At 52.7% G+C, this 17,413-nt stretch overlaps 1 protein-coding gene across 6 annotated transcripts in view; it reads right to left on the bottom strand.

Annotated features, from left to right (window-relative positions):
* Window positions 1–17,413, bottom strand: part of EML1 (EMAP like 1) — a 138,798-nt gene that overhangs the window by 8,957 nt on the left and 112,428 nt on the right. For all 6 annotated transcript variants that reach the window (XM_054567714.1, XM_054567709.1, XM_054567713.1 and 3 more), the window contains 11 exons: window positions 16,151–16,280; window positions 12,956–13,105; window positions 12,079–12,148; window positions 10,238–10,348; window positions 9,247–9,342; window positions 7,598–7,732; window positions 6,866–6,965; window positions 6,267–6,421; window positions 4,329–4,454; window positions 3,927–4,058; window positions 1,534–1,601 (listed from right to left, as the gene is read on the bottom strand). In XM_054567714.1, coding sequence (XP_054423689.1) covers window positions 1,534–1,601; window positions 3,927–4,058; window positions 4,329–4,454; window positions 6,267–6,421; window positions 6,866–6,965; window positions 7,598–7,732; window positions 9,247–9,342; window positions 10,238–10,348; window positions 12,079–12,148; window positions 12,956–13,105; window positions 16,151–16,280 — 1,273 coding nt within the window. The remainder of the gene's footprint in view (window positions 1–1,533; window positions 1,602–3,926; window positions 4,059–4,328; window positions 4,455–6,266; window positions 6,422–6,865; window positions 6,966–7,597; window positions 7,733–9,246; window positions 9,343–10,237; window positions 10,349–12,078; window positions 12,149–12,955; window positions 13,106–16,150; window positions 16,281–17,413) is intronic.

Raw genomic sequence — 17,413 nt, 5'->3', positions numbered from 1 at the left:
TGCCCGAGGACTTCCTGAAACCTGGACTTGGCTTCTCAGCTTTAATTCCTTGCATCTGTGAGGAGAGGAATCCATTTGCCTCTCCTGTGCTACTTATCCTCACAGAGGCCAGAGCGTAAGGCGCGGAGAGACTCGGCTGCCTCTGCAGAGTCCCGCGCAACTGCCGCAGCGGGAGTTGAGCTTGGCCCCGGGGCCAGAAAGAGGGGACATGCAGGTGGAGGGCAGGGACTGCGCTGCCCGTTCTGTCACGCCCCCAGAGGACCCTGTCCGGGTTCTGAGCGCCCCGCCCTCGTCACCGTGTCCCGCCCCGCCACACAGTCAGCACAGAGAGGACTGTGGCGAGTGGCTGTCCGCCCTTCAGCAGGGCCGCCGAGTTGGAAGCCTCAGCCTTCTCCGAGAGCACGTGAGGAAGGAAAGTGAGTGGCCGTGCAAACATTTTCATGGAGAAGCCTGTTAGATACAAGGCGCCCAGCTCTTAAAATATTGCTGCCGGTGACTCAGACATGGCTGCCCCTTCTTTACACACCCTCTGCAGTCATAACAACAGAATCGCGGTGGCGTGCTTTTGAGAGAGGAAGGACAGGGGGAAATCCCCCAAAATACTTGAATTAAACCATCGCAGGTGCCTCCCCTACGACAAACAGCTGAAATGTCTAGAACCACGATGACGAGAACCCTGGGACTCGCCTGTCGGATGCCCCGGCAGGCGCTCTCTGCACCTTGGCCTGTCCATCGCCAGCGCTGTGTGGCGAGGCAGCTCGTGCTCCCACGGTTTGTAGGGAGAAACCGACGCAGAGAGGCTGTGCGGTGGCTCACAGCTGCACGGCTGTAGGGGCGGGGCTGGAACCACGCGCAGACCTGTCGCCTGGCCGGGCGGAGGCGCTGGGTCAGGGAGCATTCGCTGCATCTAAGCAGGAGGCTCGGGGCCCTGGCAGTTGCTCAAGTCTTGAAAGGGCGGCAAGAACAAGCATTTAAAGATTCTCGGCGCTTGGAAGTGCTCTTTTGCCACTGCTGAGGCGGAGGCGCCTCCTGCTGCCTGCAGACGAGGGCTGGCAGGGCGGCACGTCTCATGGCACTGGACGCAAGTGGGTGCCTCTGTGCACACATGCAGGCATATGTGTGAGTGTGCATGTGTGCACACATGCGCCCAAGTGCACATGTACACGTGAGTGTGTGTGTGCCCACACATGTCAGCGTGCATGCCTGTGCACATGTGCCCACACACTGATGGATGTGTGAGCACATGTGCACATGCATGCACATACATGTCTCTGTGCGCACAAGTTTCTGCATGCACACGTGCATGTGTGCCTGGTGGGCACTCTTCCAGGAGGGCAGGCCACAGCCTTCCCCGGGTTCCCCCAGGCCCAACAGGCGAGGGTCCACTGCCTTTGGTCCCTTTGAGTCTGACCTAGTCAAGGGTGAGTCACCAGACGCCAGGAGGTGCGGCCGAGAGCTGCGCCGCGCCTCACCCGACAACACACACAACACGCCTCTTTCCGTGGCTCGTGAGCCACGCTGCTGCAGACTTACCTCCCGGTCAGTGTTCCGACTGCAACCACAGACCCTGAAGGATGAAAACCAGAAGACTGAGCTGGATCCTAAAACATTTTAAAGGAAGTGTAAATTGATGGCCAGGCACAGCACTGCCGCATAAAACACACAGCACAGCCCAGACCCTTGGGGCCGCGCGGCCCCCCTTAGACATCTCTTTTCTCTGGAGAGAAACACATTTCCCTGCTTGGACCAGGTCGAATTTCCCTCTTTCCGTTTTACATTCTTTCATAGCCACAGTTGTCAGATGACAGACCAAAGCGCAGCCGCTCTTCCCATGGGCCTGGGGAGCCTGTGCAGCGGCTCCCCCGGCCAGCGGTGCACGCGCTGCCTCGACACGGGCCCGCCGCCCCGGCCCAGCAGGCGGGCGCTGGACGGGCGCGGGTGCTCTGCAGCCCCAGGCGGGTCTGAGACGAGGAAGGCGTGTTCCAGGTTTTGGTCTGGCGGCCCCCATACCTGTGCAATGCCAACTGAGACAAGAGGGAACGCGGTTGATGGAAGAGGTAGGAACCGGCTGCAGGTCCCCAGGGGCGGGAGGCAGACTGCTGGTGACAGTGGAAGTGGGCACCAGGGTTTTGGGTGTTAAGGGGACAACAACATGGTCATAGAGGTGGGAGCGACACAGTCGGGGCCCAGCTGGGAAACGCAGGCAGGTTCTCGGCGCCTGAAGCACAGGGTGGGGGAGGGGACGGGGAACGGTGCTGCTTTGCCAGGCTAGGACGGTGGTCACTGGAAACAACGCCGTGGGTGACTTTCTTCCTTTCAACAAAAAGCGTGCGTGACCACATCTGCGTGTCAGACAGGAGGTCACTTGGCAGGGGACAAACTGAAGTGAGAAGGGGCTAATCACAGGAAGACCGGGAAGGGAGCAGCCGTGGAGACGGGGAGAGGAGGCGGCGTGGACACACCCCTGGATGAACTGAACGCCCCCCTGGATGAACTGAACACCAAGAGCCCAGAGGCTGCAGGTGCTGGCTCCGCGGCTGCGATGCAGCCTGCAAAGCGGGAGCTGCAATTAAGCTCGGGCTGCCACCGACACACAGGCAGCAACCGCGGCCACTCGAGGCTCGACCATATCACTCACTTGAGGCTCATAATGTGATCGAGATGAAGACACTGAGGTTCGGGGGGCCCTGTCCAAAGTCACATGGGCAGCGGAGAAAGCGCAAGGGACTGAACCGCAGATGTCTCTGGAGTCCGGTTTGGCACCCCTACCCTCCTGCCACCGGGCGGACGCGGCCACCAGTCTGCTCCCGGCGCGGCTGCTCTGCGGACCGAACCCCGGGGAAGGCTGCCCTGCCTGACTGCCACTGTCCCTGCCGCGGCGGCGGCGGCTGTTGTCAGATCTGCACGAAACCCCTCATGCATTTTTCATCTATGAAGCCCCCACCAGGGGACAGGTACAAGGCAGGACGCCACCTCCTCGGGCCGCGCCACCTCCTCGGGCCGCGCCATGTCTGCTCTCTGAGCAGCAGGGTCACCCCTCCGGCCCCGGCCTCCCCTGCTCAGCTCTACCAGTGACCGGCGCGCCCTGGTCCCTCAGCGACCTTCTCTGCAAGCAGAGGGCAGGAGGGCTGACGCCCAGAGCTTGCACGCTGGGCACGCTGGCAGCCGTGCAGGGTGGCGGGGGGGCTGTGGGGCCTGGCGAGGGGCCGCCCTTACACGGGCTGCTGCGTGTCACCCCGGACGTAAGGCGTGCACTGACCCGCAGCAGTGTGAGCTCTGCGAGACCCTGGGCTGGGAATCAGGCTGCGCTGGGTGCCAACACGGGCTCTGCCATTAACTCAGGGCCCCTGGCAAGTACGGGACGTTTCTGAGCCTCGATTTCCTAGCCGACACCATCAGGGTAAAGAAATCTCCACTCGCAGGGCGGCTGCCAGGAGGGCGGGCAGTGAATTTGCACACGGCACTCGGTGTGCGAACAGCACTCGGCAAGTGCGGGCTCCGCTTTGCCAACGGAGTCCCTTCTGTGAAGGTCACAGGGATGCTGACTTGAACACTTGAGCTCTGCCTTTATCACTGAACTCAAAGGGTAGAGAAAAACTGCGCACTTCTGGAACAGGTTGTACCGCTCGTTCCAAAGGCGCGCGGCGAGCAGAGCGCAGGCTCGAGACCGGGGTTCCTCAGCAGCTAAGCCCATGGCGAGGCCGCCTCGGAGGGGCTCGCCTGCTGCTGAGGAATTCCACGGCAGCCTGCAGACCCGCCGGGGGAGGCCTCCAGGCAGTGTTTAATGAGGCACAATTCAGAGGCGGTAAATTAAGTGACGTTCGTTTTGGGACAATTTTACATCGCTGCTAATTTCATGCAAACAAAGAAATACACATGGTCTAGATGAACTTTTATAAAAGATGGAATGTAACATGTATGTCTACCTCTATTATTTTGTCCCAGACAGGCCGGTGACCGACGGCGTCCCACAGAGTCGCATGTCTGTCATGTCCACAGGTCAGGAACTGAGGTTTGGAGGCATGGACGGCCAGTCCCCAGAGCTCATCGGTGTGACCCTACAAAGAACCAAGACAAAGGGACGCTCTGAAACGCTCCGACCACTGGGCCGGAGCCTGCAAGGGTGACGGGCCGGGCTCGCCGCACGCTTTGCTGTCAGCCTCAGGAGCTCCCCCGCCCCCACCTGGGTCAGGGTAGCAAACCGACACCCCCGAAGCGCGGGGAGGTCATGTCAGCATGAAACACAGGGTCATCTCCTCGCTGTCATGCTTTGCTATGTTCTCACGTTACAGGACGCGGACACGTTTGGTGGGCCTGCTGGAACGCACCTGAGTAATGGCTGCAAAGTCCCCAGAGAGTGTGCCCTGGAGGACGAAGTTTCTGGTCGTGCCTATCAGGATCACGTCGCCTTTCCCTTCGGCCACTGTCCGTATTGGACCAAACTGTTCTGGAATCTGCACGGAAAAGGTAAGATTTAACGAAAATGATTAGCTCCATTGTTCAAAATACTTGCTTATGCGTCACGTCAACAGCGCGCCTCTCCCCCCCACACCATACACACACACATACACACAGAGGAAGGCTCACTGTCTGTGCCTGCTGAGGGAATGATCAAAACCCCACAGCGTGCTTTTAAACCCCGAACGTTGTGTAGACTTAAAAGAACCAGCAAAAGGAAAACTGTGTGGAAAATAACACTGAACAGAGCATTTTTTTCTTGACAAGATTAAAAAGTAGGAACACTCATGGCTACTTCCTCTTTTCCTGCGAGGATTCGCAGGGCAGCAGCAAGTAGCAGTTGGAAAGCGAAGGGCTGGCCACGTCACAAGCCGTAACAAGAGCTCCTAAAATCTACTGAAACAAAAGGGTGAATTCTTTGGCAGCTTCACTCTATTTAGTTCTGAAATCCATTGTCCATGTTGGTAAACACGTGGAATTATCTACGTGTTAAGGAAAAATTTCAAAACAGGCCAGCCGAGACCAATCCGCTATGCTAACAGAAAGAGGCCCCGGCCCCGGGCTTGACTCTGGACCAGTCCCAGGGAGGGAGGCAGCGGCCTCTGCTCTCTAACACTCCCCACCGCCAGCGTCTGCGACCGGAGCGAGCTCCGGAGATGACAGCCCAGGCTAGTGAGGAGGACCGTCGGTACCGAAACGTGGTGAGCAGTTTCTATGGAACCGGATGAGGCAGCGGTGCTTCCGATGGGGTTATAACTCACCAAGGGTACATGTTCAATCAGATGCTGGTCAAATATCATTGCAATGTCAATTAAAACCTTGGTGAAAGAAAAAAATGATTTCCAAGCTCAGAGGAAGGCCTCCCTTCGCTAAGAGCGACAAGCAACAAATCCAAGTTCTCCTACAGCAAAGCACCATGCTGGCTGCTGTCTGACGGAACGTGTTGTGAGCATCTATCTGACCTAGCAGTGGGAACCCTTCCCCCATGTGTCCCCGGGGAGGGGAGACCATCAGCCATCTGATGGATGCTGCCGTCCGTGTGCCCACAACTGGGGCCTGGGGGGGCGGAATTTGGTTTGTGTGTAGAAGGATTCCTGATTCCTTGCTTCTGGCTCCTACTGCTGCGCAGGCTGCTAACCAGGTAATAGGCGGGGAAATAGACACTCAAGGACTCAGAGATGGAGGGAGTGCACCGGCACTCAGCTAGGTACAGAGTAGACACTCTGTAAATATTAGCTCAAAGTGACAATGTCTGCAAAGTAACATGCTGGAAACTGAAGTGAAAAAGGGAGAAAAATTTTAATGATAAATCAAAATGTAGATAATATTCCCTTGGAAAAGTGAGATTGGCTCTATTATAAAAATATTCTAAATGTAAAATATGTTACAATGTCAAATTTTATATATCTAATTCCATTTTTATAGTCGTATTTAAACTGCCTCCATGATTTTAAGAAAATATACTAGTGGGTGGGGCGTTGTTTTGCAAACCGAAAGGACGCCTTTCAGATCCTCGGTCAGGGCAGATGCCTGGGTTGCAATCAGGTCCCCAGCTGGGGACGTGCAAGAGGCAACCGATCAATGTTTTTCTCGCACATCGATATTTCTCTCCCACTCTTTCTCCATCCCTTCCCCCTTCTCTAAATATAAAAACAACAAAATCTTTAAAAAATATTATACCACTCAATAAAATTTTATCTAAACAATTTTCAAAATGGTATGCTAAAGATTTCAAACCAACAAGGAAACTGATTGGCATAACAGTTTAAGGTTAAAACAAATTTCAACAGTGCTGCTTGCTGTCGTACCTCAGTCTTATGAAGCTTCTGATAGTTTCCATTCCAAGAAATGAGCTTTCGGTCCTTTCCTCCTCCTGACACCAGGGTGCCGTCCCTTAACATGCAAAGTGCAAAAATGCCCCCTTCGTGGGCCCCTTGAATGGCGTAGCTTATCCGATTCGTACCTAAACACACCAAGAAAACCACCTTTAGTCATTCAGGAAAAGGCTCCCCGCTGCCCGGCGCAGGCCACTTTGTTTTAAAATTGATGTTGTCCGTTAGAACACCATTGCAGCGTAAATCTACGAAGGGTCTGATTCCCAGCCGTTCACAGAGCAGCAGGCCGACATGGACTGGGTTACTTTACAATGAAGGAAAACTTGCTAATGCAAAGTGCATGTGACAGGGACCCCCGGGAGCATGTGGCTCAGAGCAAGTGAGGACTTGCGTCTCATGAGCTGTGTCTCTGGTTTCAGGCCACACACGCACACACACGTGTATGTACCTACATAAGCTGGAGTTTAGTAGTGATCCTGTGGACTGTATTAATAGACAACTCTACCGAAGTCATGTCTGACGTCTCATAACATCGCCAAAACCAGTGTGAGCTGGGAACGATCACGTGTTACCTTTTCCCCACACCAAGATGTTGCCACTCGAGTCTCCGGTGATGGTGTCCCCGTTTTCAGAAAAAGTCACACAGAGGACAAACTTTGGCTTTTCTTGCTTCTGCAGAATGTGATAAATATAGATACAAATACATTTAGCCAAGACGCCCTTTTGCTTTAGCCGTACTATCTAAACTCGCAGCGATTCCGAGATGGACGGCGTTACCGCCCTGTGTGCCTTTCACGTTAATCTGCTGCCACGTCAGTAAGGCCCCGAGAGTGTCTGCTCTAAGAGGAATTCCCAGTCGTGTGAGGCTGCAGACAGTTCCAGCCAAGGGGGCGCTGGGGGTGGGGGGTCAAGGGGCGGGAGGTGCTGTCATGCGAACAGCGTGAGGGACAGGGTCCGGCACCAGAATAAAGAGGTCCTCTAACTCAGCCTCTGCGCGTAGCTGCAACTGTCGCCACGGAGAAGAGGTGCTGCCCCTGGTGCTCTCACAGGCCCCCAGGCGGCCAGACTAAACCGCACAGGGTATCTTGGCCGTGGGGGGACCGCTCCCCAGGGCCTCCGTCCCTGGCGTTGGCCCACAATACACACGGGGCTGCCCAACTCAGTTAGGGGTCTGGGAACAGCCTTCGTCACTACAGCCCTGCATGCACCCCCACGTGGGCCTGGTAAAAACAAACGAAGGCCGGATGCCGCAGGCCGCAAGCGCACTCGGTGAAAAGCCAGCTACACGTGCCACTGGACTTTACCTCGAACAGCCCCTGCTTCTTAATGAGGCAGTTTCCTTCTAGTGTCCAAAAGTAGAGGTGGGATTTTCCACAGGTGACTATGATGTTGGTGTCCGTGGGGTGGAAATCCACAGCAAACACAGCTTCGTTGGAGCACTGAGCGAGACAGGGGGCTCAGATGGCGCAAGCCTCTTATGACGCCATGAATAAATCACGTGTTTGTCAGGCACCAGCCCTGGGACCCTCCCCGCTAAATTTGTCTTCTGTCGACACGAGGCCTACTACGCTTGCTGCGGCCCCAACCTCCCCTCGCCTGTCTTGCTCACGGGACGGCAGCTGAGGCTGGGGCGGGGCCCTCTCTCCCTGAGGACGTATCGCTGCAGCGGGCACAGAGCAGGCCTGCAGCGGCGTTTGCTGAAGGCGGGGGCGGGGCAGCAGGGGACCCATCAGCAGGACCTGGCTCTCGTCTTCCCGTCACACACCCCCAGCCCTGGCTGAACGGCAGGGCCAGCTGGGTGTGTTCCATGCTGACGGCAGGGCACCCGCCCCCCCACATCTAGTGATGGGAAGCGCTGGGAGGGGCAGGGGATCTGCACTTTGCACAGCCCCCCGCTCCTGGCCCACTTGGGCCGCCGTGTTTGCTCCGGACGTCCCTCCTGGTCTCACTCCTGGGTCTGCACCGCTGGGTCAGCGGCCAAGCCAGGGATTCGGGTCCTTGGGTGACTCTCACTGCCCTTCACCTTGTTATCTGATTCCCACGTTCCCTGGTCTGGTGAATGACTGTCCCTTCTGCTTGATCATTCAATTATACCTTCTTAAACCTGGTAAATACCTGGTAAAAATGGGGAGGTAATAACGTGCCTCCGATTACCTCCCACCTAGCAACACAGCAGGAACTTAACTCCTGACCAGACTACTCGAGGGCAGGGCTCCGGCACGAAAACGGGAGTTAGGGAGTGCGACCGACTAGCACGCAGGGTCTGCATCCCCGTCTGGCAAGAAAGTAAGGGGGCCCCATGCTAATCCCAAAGTGAGGGAGGGAAGACCATCCAAGGCTGGTGGGTGCCAGGACAGAACTGTGAAGTCAGTTCTAGGGAGAGAGAGCCTCGACTTAACAGGAGGAAGACAAGGGGACGCCTGCGGGAAGCTCGCTCATCGCCTGCGCCGAACGGGCGAGGAGGGACCCAGAAGCCACGCCCCTCCCTCCCCAGCGCTCTGAACTCCAGACCCGGGGCTGGCCTCCCCTCTGCCCAGCCAGCTCCCTCCAGGCCCCGGGCTGACAGGGACCGGGTGGCAGGAGCATCTCGGTACCACCGCACCTGCAGCGCCCCCTCGACACGCGAGTGCACTGGAGAGTTTGTTGAATGAAATGGATAAAGTCCCCGAGGGAGCGATGGAGCGGATTACAGGGGTCGTGGCTGTAAAACGTGGAGGGAAACCCCTCGCAGACACGGGGAGGAGAAGACAACGAACGCCTGCCAGGACCTGGGCCTGGCACCCTGGGGGGCTGGGGGATCAGAGCGGTTTCGGGGAGGCATCGCCTGAGGGCTGCCTTGGGATGGGGCCCCCACAGCCCACCGAGAAGCCGGGAAGTGGCCAGCAACCCGGGGAATGAGAAGGCTCCAAACAGAAAAACTGCAAGGCAGCCAGCGCCAGGCTAGACGAGAGACCTTGACGTCGGCCAGCCGCTCCTCCCTCTGCCAGTCCCACACGGACAGCACGTGGTCGTTGGAGTCATCCACAGCGCACAGGTTGCTCCCTCCGTTCTGGAAAAGACGTGCATCCGCCGGGAGATGACACTTGAGAACAAAATAGCTTCAGCGTCATTCAAAATGAACGACAATTTTACTTTTAATCAGGAGTCCGCCACACTTCAAAGAGTATTTACCGACTACCTCTGAGACTTGCTCACTGGAGAGACGGGGTACAGGCGGGCGGGGGGCTGGTGAAGGGGCAGGAGCAGCAGAGGGGCCAACGGGGTGGCTCTTAGCCAGTGGGTCCACTAAAACCAGACTCCAAAGGGGCTGCAGAGCCCCCATCCCCCGCAGGAGCCGGTGCCCACTGCACGCCTGGCACTAATGGGGCGGCTGAAAGGCTGTGCGAGGAGCGAGGGCACTGGGGTGAGGCACGTGCAGCTTGGACGTGAGCACAGACATGGGCCTCGGACATCAGCTTCCGAACGGGCCGCAGGCGCGGTTGACGGGGTAGATCTGGGGAATGGCAGCCTCATCCAGGGGAGGCCCGGGAGACCATAGGGCCTGTCCAGCTCCCGTTAGAGACAGGGAGCCAGCCCCTGTGAGGGCGGCAGGGGCCTGCTGGGGCCCCCTGGGGAGGGGCAGGTGAAAGGCGAGGCCAGCGCAGGCAAACTGCCTCCTTGAACCTGAAGACATGGTTCCCGAAACATGGAACCTGAAGACCACCTGCCGCAGTCTCCTGCCAGCAGCGCGTCTGCGCGGCTGGAGCGGCCTGGCTGGAAGTGGTGGCCCCTGACTGAGGGGCAGGGAAGCGGGCAGGCTTCAGAGTCGGACCTGCACACAGCTGGGCAGGGCCCGCGCATCGGTGCGCTGTGTCCTCGGCCTGAGCCGGCCCTCTGCTCCCTGTGGACAATGCACCCCGCGGCCCCCCAACCCTCCTGGCCCCCCGCCCCCGGCTCAGACTTACCGATTTAGAGAAGGCAATGCAGGTGACGGCGCGGTCAAAAAACCCAGTCCCGATGACGTGCAGGGTATTCAACGTCACGGAATCCCAGATGCGCACGTGCGGGGGCAGTTGCTGCGGAGGAAAAACACGCAAAGCCACCCGTTGGGACGGTGACACAAATTGATCTTTGAAGCAACAAGATTACTTCACCTTTGTCGAAACGAAAGGTCTTTTTCTGCATTTGCGAGTTCTGTCTTTTAACACAAAGGAAAGATTCTCCACGTCCTCAGGAGGCCACGACCCTGGGCCAAGGGAGCCTCAGGAGAGGCCCGCCGAGCTGCAAGTTCTGAACAGCCCACTCTCGGTCCCTCAGGAACTGATATCCTAATTTTACATCTGGACACGTCCGAACGTTAAAAATGAGAAAAGCCAAGGGGAAAGGGAGTCTCGGGCCAGAGTCAGTCTACGAGGTTCATGTGGTTACGCAGGGGTAAGTGCGTGAGAATTCATCCAGGCGGTCAGCGCCCGGCCGTTTTACGGCTCCTCGGGCCCCACGGGAGCACGGCGGGCAGTCAGCTGTGCACAAACACAGCTCAGAATCGCTATGATTTAGTTCAACCCCCTCTCAATGGTGTTCCAAGGTGAGTCCTACTATTTTCTTCCTCAACAGAAAAAAAGCACTCCAAGAGTCAGCAGACCTGCACCAAGCAGACAGAGCCAGCCTCCAGTTTGGGCTTTGCCCGGAGGAGCTGGGCGGCTGGGGACAGTCACGTGACCTCTCCTGTTCCTTGGTGAAAGCAGTGGCTCAGGTAGATTCCACATTTTCACTGGCTGGAAAATTCTGATTGAGTTCAATGACAGAAACTGAAATACCCTTTTAATCCACTAGAGGGAGGAGCCGATGGCTCACTACCGACTTCCAAGGGCTTTTAAGGTCACTTAACATCAGAAAAGGAAAGGAAAGAAAAGAAAAGAAAAGAAAAGAAAAGAAAAGAAAAGAAAAGAAAAGAAAAGATGACTCTGTCCCACTTATGTATATTTACATAACAGTAGTCTGTTCCTGTAGCTTCTTTTCAAGTGTAGAATTTCAATGGAAAATAGCATAAAGTTATACTTTAAAAGTTGATATTATTGAAATATTTTCTGACAAATGGTAGCACTCTTGCTTGCTGGAAGAAAACATATTGATAAAAATGGAAGTAGTTCATGTAATTAATTTCAGATCACATATTGTTCAGATCAGTAATATGCTATACTGAGGTACGTATCAAAAAAGTGACATGGAGTTTTGGGTATGACGTGACAATGACCACATCTTGTCCTAAATGAGGAACTGGGAGCCAGTTTTGAATTGTTTTTTATTTGTTAAATTCCACCAGTTCCCCCTCAGATTCCTTCGAACACCAGTTAGGGCCTCCCTGAAGCGCCGACGGAACATGCGCTAAAGCCCCGCGGCCTCGGCGGATCACACGCAGACCCGCTCCGCAGGCCAAGGGCCAGTGACAGGGTCGCGGAGGCGGGGCCTGAAATCGCTGGGGAGGCAACAGGCCCACGTTCAAATAATTATTCATTACGATTTTACTTTAGTTATTAAATGTGCACTTCATATTTTAATGTTATCATGCACGTAAATATCTTAATTAATAAACTCTTATGCAAGACGTTATTTAAAAACTGGCTGAAATGAAGGTGACCGCAAAGGGTTTTTAAGATCGCTGTAAAAATTTCAATTTCCAATAAAAGACAAACGAGGGATTAAGACGTATTCGGGTGCTTAACATCTAAGCAGGCTTGTGCAGCAGCAAAACGTTCTGTTGTGTGACCAGTGTGTGACAAAAACACGGAGCGATGACGTGACTCACTTTGCCGTCCTTGGACGTGCCCGCGACCTGTCCCGTCGCTATCGTGATCTTATCGGGATGAACCGCGAGGCTAAAAAAAAACAGTCATGACAAAGCTGCTCTTTAAGGGCAAATTTTATTTTTTCCTTAATCACATATAATCTAGTTAACAATTTAAATATAAGACAGGTATAATGCCTAACTTCTTACAGACTCGCAGTAAATTCTCTGAGCACCCAGATGACTTTAGTCAATTAGTGTTTATTTCATTTCATCTTAATTCCTACGTCTCCAGAGAATTTTCAACTCAAGGAAAAAAGCATTTTTTTTTTTAGCTTGGAAAACACCGTTTCAATCTGAGAACCACCTAATTAGTCTGCAAGCTTAATTAAGAAGTCATTTTGAGTATATCAGATAGCAAAGACATCCTAGAAATATGTAAACCCATCCTTCCATCCATCCATCCATCCGTTCATCCATCCGTCCATCCTTCTATGATACAAAAAACCCCACCAAAAGCTATGAACAAATTATAGGAGCAGCAGACCCAGCCATAAACATGAGGTAAGACATTTTAATTTTTATTTAAAAAAAAAAAAGACCCAAATTAGAAGCTGTTAGCATGAGATGCCTTAAGAAGGCTTCTAACCAGGGGTCTGTTGGAGCTACTGGTCCAGGTAAGGCGGTTGGTTGAGATCATGTGTCACAAAGATGGAAAACTAAAGAGGTGCCTTAGAGCCAGGGGGCCAGTCGACAGCACAGAACATGGGGAAGAGCTTTCCCACGGCCCCACCTTCTCATCGGCTCCCTTTGCTTCTCCTGAGGGACGTCCCGACACTGAGCCCTTTCTGCCAACGGTGCTTCGCGGGTGCAGCCGAGCCGGAGCCCGGGGACTCACCACTTCACGTCGTCGTTGTGGCCGGCGTAATGCCTTTGGAGCTGCTCCTCCACGTTGTACAGCACGACCACGGATGCGATGAAATACACCGTCTCGCCCGTCGGGAGCAAGTACAGGTTGTTCCGGCAGTCTCGGCCCCTGTACCCGTAGCTTCACGTGTGTCAAGGCAAAACGTTTTTCCCTTTGAAGAGCTGACAGAGCATCCGCTTTATTCAACAGGCAATAAGATTCAACAGGCAATGCAACTCTATATGTGACTATTACTATCAGTGTCACAAACTCAGATAACCTTGAATTGTACAATAAATCGTGCCAATACTCCCGACTCCCTAGGTAGGCAGGCGGTCAAGTTGGAAATGGCCACTGATTTAATGGGAGAGCCTATTTTTAATACGATGTTGTGGCTTTTTAGACAGTCTGTCTTATATTTTGAAAGATGAATTTTTTAGCTTGATCAAAAATGGTAATCTACTATTTTATTTGCTAAAGGGAACTAGGTCAGATATTCACGACATCATTGGGAGATGAACTCTTCAATTTCGCTGATCAATCCTGGACCTGGGAAGCAGCAGCAGGGGCAGTTTTTCTGTTGTTGCTCTTGAGCTGGTGGGATTCCACGAGGATGCCTGAGTTCCGCGCACCTGCCCTGCCTTTAAGTTTGGCCAAGCTGCCGTTCTGGAAGGCTGACGACCATGACGCTCTGCTAACCGCACCACCTGACGCTAGAATTAAAATCACCTAAAGCTGTCTTTTGACACTACTTCCACAAGCATGCTGGACTATTTTGCACCAAAATTTCCCTTTCCTTTCTGCCGCCTCTCTTATGTAACGTTTATCTCCGGTTACCGCGCCTGCTCAGACCTCCTGAACTATCACAAGAGCCACCAGTGTGTTCACTTGCATTTCCCTCTTGAACCTTTGATCTCCTAAGGGCGAGGGCCTGGCTCAGGAACGGGAATTAGAAGGAGTGACAGGACCAATGGAGTCTGTTATGTGTCACCTCTTCATGTTATTGTCGTCTTGAGACACAAACTTACAACTGGGAACTGAAATGGCCATTATGCTGCGGGTCAAAGAGAGAGCCTCAGCCTGGTTCTAGAATCACGATTGGGAATTTAATCAAATCTCTATTCTAGTTTGTGTCCTTTGTAGCTTGTATGGAAAACAAAATATATCTGAAAATGAGAAGTGACTATTGTTCCAAATATTAAGTAGTGTGGTTAACAATCCTATTCCAGAAAAAGCTTTTAGCTTTGATAATTCCTTATGTTTTAGAATATTTTCAAAAAATTTAAGATACTGATAATTGACTTTAACACCTCAGTTATTAAGTCCATTATACACTTGTTTTTTTATTGTAATCTTGGAGCTAAATCTTTTACATTATAAAAGTACTTGTAAAAGGTGCAAACGACACACATACACACACACACACACACACACACACACACGAGTATATAAAAGTTAAAAAAATTAGGTCCTTGCTCCAACCACTCCCAGGTCCTTGGGATAACTACCTGTTAAGATTTTGGCGTGTGCACACTTCCAAACCTTGAAAACTTCGGGAGCAAAACCTGTGATCTTGCATGTGAAAAAATAATCTCGCAAAAAATACCACTTATTTGGAGCAAAGACCAGTTTTATATTTTCTAAAATGTAAACAGGGAGTAGGTTGAACAAATGTGTTTCGAATAATGCTTTCCACATCTGATATCACCAATCTAACAATTGACTTAAAGAGGAACTGAGTCACTTCACTTCCATGTGCTTAAATAAATCCCAAAACAGTTGCAGGGGACACTTATGACAGCTGAATCTGAAAAAATAAAAAATACATTTTCGTACAGATGATAATTCTAAAAAATTTCCAAAGCATATGTCTCCCTAATTTCAAATACAGTAGCAATTCTTCTAAACCTACTGCACATAATTTGCATTCAGGGCTTTGCATTAAACTGGTACTCAATAAATATGTGTTTGAGGGTGAATTAAGGATTTTTTGCTCTGTCTTAAAATCTGCATGGCCTGAGAGGTGGTCTTTGCAGGCTTCCTCCAAATTAAATAAAATAGTAAAGTGAAGCAGAAGTGGACTACGAGTAAAAAGCTAAAGTAAAATCAAATGAAACAGAAAAGTCCACACGGAAGTCAGCCTTTCCTGGCTCCGCTGCCTTGCCCTCCAGCGCGTTCTCCTCGGGAGCGTCTGCACTTTCCAAATCTCCTGCAGAGGCTCCGGGCGCCCCGTTTCAAGAACAGCGGCACGCGCTGGCTCAGACTCTTGTGGCCTAGGTTGTGGGGTGGGGAGAGCTTTTTATATTTTCAAAGTGTTAGCACATCTACGCTACATGGGGATTTCGTGCAGTACAGGGGTGTTCACTGCTCCCGCCCCCTCGGCGGGGCCGCGCTAACCCGAAGTGCGGCTGCTGCATCCCTGCTGGGTTTGGGGCGGCGGGGGTCCATGTCCTTCCTTCCAGGGTGTCGCTTTCTTCCTTTCAGTTTAGAAACTTTCTGCCATAGTTTCAATTTCTGATATGCTCACTTTCTCACTCATTAATTCAGTACTTCCTGCCATAGTTTCAATTTCTGATATTTGCACTTTCTCACTCATAAATTCAGTACTTTCGCTGCTGTCTGCGTATACAGTGTAAAGCTCCTGGCTCTTCCCCCGACCCCGAAGAGCTAAGTGTGGATGGCTACTGTTAGAAACAGTCAGCACATCCATTTTCATTAGAATCTCAAAGTCTACCCATTGTGATTAGTTTTGCTAAACTTGCTTTTCAAAAAGCTTTTAACTAATTTCACTCTGTCAGAGAAATTAAAATCCAGGCCAGACACAAGTCATGCATTTTCCTACAACTCTCCAAAAAATAAAAAATCATTCAGAGAGCCACAGAGCATGTTCGTCCTCTCTTTCCAGGAAGACAATGTCTATGTGTTTGAGTGAGGACCACAAATATCCCGTCAGGAGGGACAAGCCAGTGTCTGCCACAGTCAGTAGCTCTTAGGGAGCTCCTTTGCTAATCCTCTGCATGCTGATGTATAGCTGATTTTGTTAAATTATTTTTTTAAGTGGGAGGATTTTTTTTTTTAGAAGCTTAAGAGGACTTAAGTTTTACGAGCTTCTATAGTTAAACACCGAGCCGGAAGCCAGCGTCGGCTGAGGGCCCCACGGAGGCCTGATCGATGGACGGAGGATACACCCACTCCAGCTTCAGCCTCTTGGCGGGAAGGTCCGCCCTGGCCTCCAGGATGTAGGAGTCCACCTGGTCTCTGGGCAGGTACATGGTGACCGGGCGTCCGCGGAGGAACATCTTCACGTACCCCTCGTCTGCGAAAGGAACGGAGAGGCGTGAGCCGCTGGGCGCCCCGCATGCGGCAGGTGGGTGCTCTTTCTGCAGCCCTTTCGGTGGAGAAGTGCGCCCTTTGCCCTTTATTGTGACTTCTAGCGAATGTCTAATTTCACCTCGTGTGCTTTTCACATTCTGCTTAAGGACATAAAATATAAAAGAAGCTGTAAAAAACAGGAAAGCACTAGATTCCATTAGTTTTTCATGAGAGGCTTTGGGGCTTCTATTTTCCTTATCAGAAGGGGAAAAAAATGGTGCCCCTCCCAAATTACAGTGAACACAAGAAATCCCCTGAAACATTTTACTGAGTTGAATGTAAATATAATTTTGATATCAAAATCCACAAGATATCCCTTCAGCATTTAAATTGCCTTGTTACATTGGAAGGTAAAAATGTCTTTTTATGTGCCTTTTACACTGGACCCCCCAAATCAGCAGCCGCGCACGCCCAGTCGCGTGCGGAAAGGAAGGCGCGCCAAGGGAAGCTGAAGCGGGGCACAGAAGGGCACAGGGCCCACTGCGGGGACACTGGGAAGTAAAACTTTATAACGCAAATGTTTTCATGATAAAATAACTTCTGATGTTTTAATAAATTGTGGGGACAAGGGTAAAACCCAGTAATATGTCAACATGAGGTAACTCTGGACTTTGAAAAAGAAACGTGGGACGTTCTGGCCAGTGTTTCCGGGACAGGAGAAGACCAGAGAAAATCCCGGTGAGCTCCTGCTGAGCGCGGTTCAGCACGCCCGGCGCCCGGCGCCCGGCGCCTCGCTGCGGGTCACAGGCCCAGGCCCTGGCCCTCGTGGCCTTGCAGTAACTGGGCAGCTGGGACAAGGGAGGTCTGGGCGTCACTCCAGAGAAGCATCACCCGCGGAAGGAGAGTGGTGAGGAAATGCCATGAAATCACTACAGCGCCGTTAGGCACCATAACTACAAATTAGCTTTGTAAGTCTCATTCCTACGGGCTCCAAACGGTGCCTCATGCAGCGCCGCCCACACAGCAGGAGGCCTCCTCAGTCTGCTACCGTGCGGCGCACGCTCCAGGCCTCAGACGCATGCAGGTGACACACCCTCCACTCTGCAAGGGAAGCGGAGCTGCGGGATCTAATGCTAC

The sequence above is a fragment of the Pteronotus mesoamericanus genome, unplaced genomic scaffold (genome assembly GCF_021234165.1).
Source record: "Pteronotus mesoamericanus isolate MK-2021 breed Mesoamerican mustached bat unplaced genomic scaffold, CSHL_Meso_final contig_192, whole genome shotgun sequence".
NCBI classification, from domain to species: domain Eukaryota; kingdom Metazoa; phylum Chordata; class Mammalia; order Chiroptera; family Mormoopidae; genus Pteronotus; species Pteronotus mesoamericanus.
This window is presented reverse-complemented; position numbering and strand designations above follow the sequence as displayed.